The sequence below is a fragment of the Rana temporaria genome, chromosome 2 (assembly GCF_905171775.1).
Source record: "Rana temporaria chromosome 2, aRanTem1.1, whole genome shotgun sequence".
Lineage (NCBI taxonomy): Eukaryota > Metazoa > Chordata > Amphibia > Anura > Ranidae > Rana > Rana temporaria.
Window position 1 is genome coordinate 2,057,311 of NC_053490.1, and position 5,007 is coordinate 2,062,317.

Genomic DNA, 5,007 nt, shown 5'->3' on the forward strand with positions numbered 1-5,007 from the left:
CGCCGCCCTTGCTTCCTGTACCCTTTCAGAGCCTGGCGCACCCAGAAATCCTTTGTAAAATCTGGCAACCCCTGCCACTTGAATAAAAACGCCAAACCGGCCAACTTCTTATCCAATACCGACTGAGACACTCCTGCCTCGATATTCCTGGACAAAAAGTACCACACCAACGTCCTCACCTCCGGTCCCGAGAGGTGCACCTCAGATTCCATTACCAAGCTACTCCATTCTACCCATACTTTTTCATAGGCCGCCCAAGTACCCGCACTCACCGATTTTTTAATCCAGGTGGAGATGATTCCAATGGAATCTGCCACAGCCATTCCGGACAGGGGACCCCTCGCTCCTCTGCTTCCGGCACCAACTCCCGGAACCTGTCCCACTGGAACCGAGACAAAGCATCAGCCACGACATTTTCAACCCCCGGTAAATGCACCGCATAAACAAACACATTCAGCTGCAGACACCGCAGAACCAAGTGTCTCAGGAGCCGAATCACTGGGGGAGAGGACGCGGTCACGCGATTTATCACCTGCACGACCCCCAGGTTATCCCCATGGAAGCGCACCTTCCGATCCCGGAAAGACGTGCCCCACAACTCCACCGCCAGCACCACTGGAAACAGCTCCAACAGCACCAAGTTTTTCGTAAAACCCGCAGCCAGCCAGGACTGAGGCCAGGGGCCCGCACTCCACTGTCCTTGAAAAAAAAGGCCCCAAAGCCTGATCCCCCGGCCGCGTCTGTGTACAGCTCTAGGTCAAAATTGCTGACCGGGCCAGACATCCACAAGGCCCTACCGTTAAAGGCCTCTAAAAAAGAGTGCCAGACCCACAGGTCCTCCCTGTGCTCCTTCACCAGCCTTACATAGTGGTTAGGCAAACTAACCCCTGCCGTGCTGGCCGACAGACGCCGACAAAAAATTCTCCCCATCGGGAGGATCCTGCAGGCAAAGTTAAGCTTCCCCAAGAGCGACTGCAGCGCTCTCAGTTGTACCTTACGCATGCCAATCATCCCCCTGACCTCCGCCTTGAGGCCTTCCAACTTGTCCGCCGGCAGCCTGCATTCCATAGCCTCGGAATCGATAACTATGCCCAAGAACTGAATGACCGACCTAGGCCCCTCCGTTTTGTCGGGCGCCAGTGGCACCCCAAAACGCTCAGCTATGTGCTCCAGCGTGGCCAACAGAACCGCGCAAACCTTTGACCCCGCCGGTCCAATGCAGAGAAAGTCATCCAGATAATGGATAACCGAATCCACCCCCGCCACGTCTCGTACCACCCACTCCAAGAAAGAACTGAACTGTTCGAATAATGCGCAGGACACTGAGCAACCCATGGGCAGGCACTTGTCCACATAGAATTTGCCCTCCCAGTGACACCCCAACAACCGAAAGCTGTCCGGGTGCACCGGCAACAGCCGGAAAGCAGCCTCGATGTCCGACTTGGCCATCAACGCCCCCCGGCCGTACCGCCTAACCCAACTCACCGCCGCGTCGAACGAAGTGTAGCACACTGAACAATCCTCCGCATTAATCGCGTCGTTCACCGACCCCCCTTTTGGGAAGGAGAGGTGGTGTATGAGCCTGAACTTGTTTGGTTCTTTCTTCGGTACCACCCCCAACGGTGAAACCACCAGGCCTGCTAACGGAGGGGACTCAAACGGGCCACCCATTCGGCCCAGCCCGACCTCCTTACGGAGCTTCTCGGAAACCACTTCCGAGTGTTGCCTAGCTGAACGTAAATTTTCGGACATTGGCGGAATCACGGTCAAATTAGCAGGGATACGAAAACCAACTGTAAACCCCTCCTCCAGGAGCTGGGCAGCCGCCCTGTCCGGATACCTACCGAGAAACGGCAGCATCCTTTTCACCATCACCGGCGTGCTCCCTCTTGCCTGAAGGATCTCCGGAACGGCCCTTGCCCTGCTTGAAGCAGCGGGAAGAGGGGTGATTACCCCCACACCCGGAGCACTCATGCTTGTACCGGCACGACCCTCCGAATTTGCAGTTTCCCTCGTTGAACTGCCAACAAACCCCCTTTTTCTTTCCGGCCGACTGTCCCAGGGAAGAGGCCCCGCCGGCCCCCCCCTGAAAAAAACGGCGCCGACGTCCTCGGAGCCGTCATAAGCCGCATCCAAAGGCTAATGTCCTTCGCGTCCCACCGAATGTCCGGCCTAATCGCCCGACGTTGCCTAAATTGCTCGTCATAACGAAGCCAACCCGTGCCCCCATAACAACGATAGGCCTCGCTAATCGCCTCCTGGTAGCTGAAGAGCGCCGAACAGTGTTCGGGGTTCTTCTCGCCAATCACGCTGGCCAAAATAGAATAAGCCTGCGACCAATTCGCAAACGTGCGAGGTATGAGCCGATACCTCCGCTTTTCCTCGTCCTCCTTTTTGGAGTCCTCGGGCTTCACCCTATCCAAGTTGAATTTCTCCAACGGTAACAAAGCGAATATCTCCACATATTCGCTCTTCCAGATTTTTTCCCGAACCTCTTGTTTCAAATGTGCCCCCAGCGGCGCATCATAACAAGTATACACTTGCCCCTTTGCTTCATCCGCTAACCGCACCAAATCCCGCTTCTTGCCTGCGGCCCCTGCCGGCTCGGCAGTCCCTGCCGTCTGTGCCGCCGGTCCTGACCCCAAACCACCCCCATTCGCCTCCTTCTCAGTCACCACTACCGCCGTTGGGGCAGCTGCCGCAGCCGCCGCAGCCCCCCCTCCCGGCCCCCAAGCCGCGGTCGGGCCCGCGGGGGGTCTGTCCCCCCCTTTAAGCTGGCTAACCAACGCCTCTAGCCCCGACAAAAATCTCTGCAACCCCGCATCCACCCCAGGATTCCCCACCTGTGCGTCCGTAACCTGGGAAGATGTCGCACTGCCCCCAGCCACCGCGGGCACCACCAACCTATCCCGGGCCCCCCCCACCCGGCCCCCCACAACCACATCATCACAACGTAAATTTGAAACATATGTGGAAAAGGACTTACCGGGCTGCGTGGAAGCAATCCCATCAGCCGATCGTCTGGAATCCCTCGCTGTAGGCACCGTCCTGGGCACGACCTCCTCCTCCGAACCGGACAGCTCCCCATCCGACTGGTCCTCGCACAGCCCCTCTTCCCCCGATGATGACCCCCCGGGCAGCTCGGTCCCGGCGGCCGAAGGCCCAGGGCCGGATTCGCTCTCCCTGCGGGCCCTGGACCCGTGAGCGGATTTTGCCGGCGCTTTCCTGCCAGGCGTAACTCTGCTGCAGTCTTCCTGCAAGTGGCCAGCCGTAGCAGCTGAGGGGCTAGCCACCGTAATCTGGGATCCCTCTCGCCGAGGCCTGCTGACCGGGCCCGTCTCCACCTGCTCCACACGTCGGGCGGGCACGGCCGCCGTACCTGAGCCCCCCGGCCGTCCCCCCCTCTGTCCTTGGGTGCTCCTGGTCCCCCCTGCCGGGCCCTCAATGACCCCCGTAGCCGGCGCCGCCGCACGCTTTGCGGGGGGGCCCGATGGGGCCCTGTTCCTGCCGCCTTCCGACCGCTGCTGACCAGGGGATGGGCTGGGTGAATATCTGCGGGGGGGGCGCGATGAGCGCGACCGCGCGGTCCCCCGGCCGGTGTGACTGGGCCCCGATAGCGCTGCTTCCCCACCGCTCTGAATAATGTCCCGGCCCGTGTGGTTAGGCCCCGACGGCGCCGCGCCGCTTGCTGCCCCGTTCTGAGGGAGAAGTGTCCCCAGCTGACGCTGCAGCCAGTCCTCCCCCCGCACCGCCGCCTCAGCCCTAAGCTGTGCAAACAGGGCTTCAATCCCTGCCATCTCGCCGCCCCTACCTGTGTCCCAACGCTTGCTGTGCAGAAAAAAATCCCAGCTGCAGGCTGTACAGACCATGCAACTTTGCTCCCCCACGCCTGTCTGCCCGGGAAACTGGCTGGTGAGAGATATGTGTAAACTCCCCTCCCACAGCTCCTGCTCCTCCTTCCCCCCCAGCTACCAGGGTTCTGTTAACCCTGTCATGGCCGGCCCTACGCTGACTTGCAGTTGGGCTCCGTGCCTCACTGGAAGAAAAATCCAGGAAGTGACGGTTCCTCGTACAATCTTAGTTCCTGTATTTGTCTCATAGGGAGGAGAACTAAAATAACGGGACTGATTAAAGGGGTTGTAAAGGAATTGTGTTTCCTAAATATCTTCCTTTCCCTCAGTGCAGTCCTCCTTCACTTACCTCAGTGCAGTCCTCCTTCACTTACCTCAGTGCAGTCCTCCTTCACTTACCTCAGTGCAGTCCTCCTTCACTTACCTCAGTGCCGTCCTCCTTCACTTACCTCAGTGCAGTCCTCCTTCACTTACCTCATCCTTCCATTTTGCTTTTAAATGTCCTTATTTCTTCTGAGAAATCCTCACTTCCTGTTCTTCTGTCTGTAACTCCACACAGTAATGTGAGGCTTTCTCCCTGGTGTGGAGTGTCGTGCTCGCCCCCTCCCTTGGACTACAGGAGAGTCAGAACGCTATTTACGTTGCAGATAGAGAAAGGAGCTGTGTGTTAGTGGGCGTCCTGACTCTCCTGTAGTCCAAGGGAGGGGGCGAGCACGACTCTCCACACCAGGGAGAAAGCCTTGCATTACTGTGTGGAGTTACAGACAGAAGAACAGGAAGTGAGGATTTCTCAGAAGAAATAAGGACATTGAAAAGCGAAATGGAAGGATGAGGTAAGTGAAGGAGGACTGCACTGAGGTAAGTAAAGGAGGACTGCACTGAGGGAAAGGAAGATATTTAGGGGAATTTTTTTTACCTTTACAACCCCTTTAATACAGAGGGTGCAGTATGGAGAGCAGACACTAGATGGGGCCGGTTCAAATAGCTGAAAAGTATAAAACACGAAGAAAAGATGAAATAAAAGGCAAAAGAAGAGAAGAAGTGAAAAGACCCCAATAAAAGGACAAAGTACATTATCAGGTGGGAATCCATAGCTGTCCATACAAAACGGCAAAACAATTCTGACAAAATAAGAAAATGATTGTATTTAACCCCT

The 5,007-nt window shown here is 57.1% G+C and overlaps 1 protein-coding gene across 3 annotated transcripts in view; it reads right to left on the reverse strand.

The window, feature by feature from the left end:
- Positions 1-4,030, reverse strand: part of LOC120928399 (collagen alpha-2(I) chain-like) — a 5,428-nt gene extending 1,398 nt beyond the window's left edge. Inside the window, exons 1-2 of one of the 3 annotated variants that reach the window (XM_040339497.1) lie at positions 2,987-4,030; positions 1-382 (exon numbers count right to left, since the gene is read on the reverse strand). The exon at positions 1-382 is cut by the window's left edge and continues 1,298 nt beyond it. In XM_040339497.1, coding sequence (XP_040195431.1) covers positions 1-382; positions 2,987-3,869 — 1,265 coding nt within the window. In that variant the 5' untranslated portion in view covers positions 3,870-4,030. The remainder of the gene's footprint in view (positions 383-2,986) is intronic. The other 2 variants (XM_040339499.1, XM_040339498.1) reach the window with 2 other exon arrangements.
- Between the last annotated feature and the right edge of the window lie 977 nt (positions 4,031-5,007).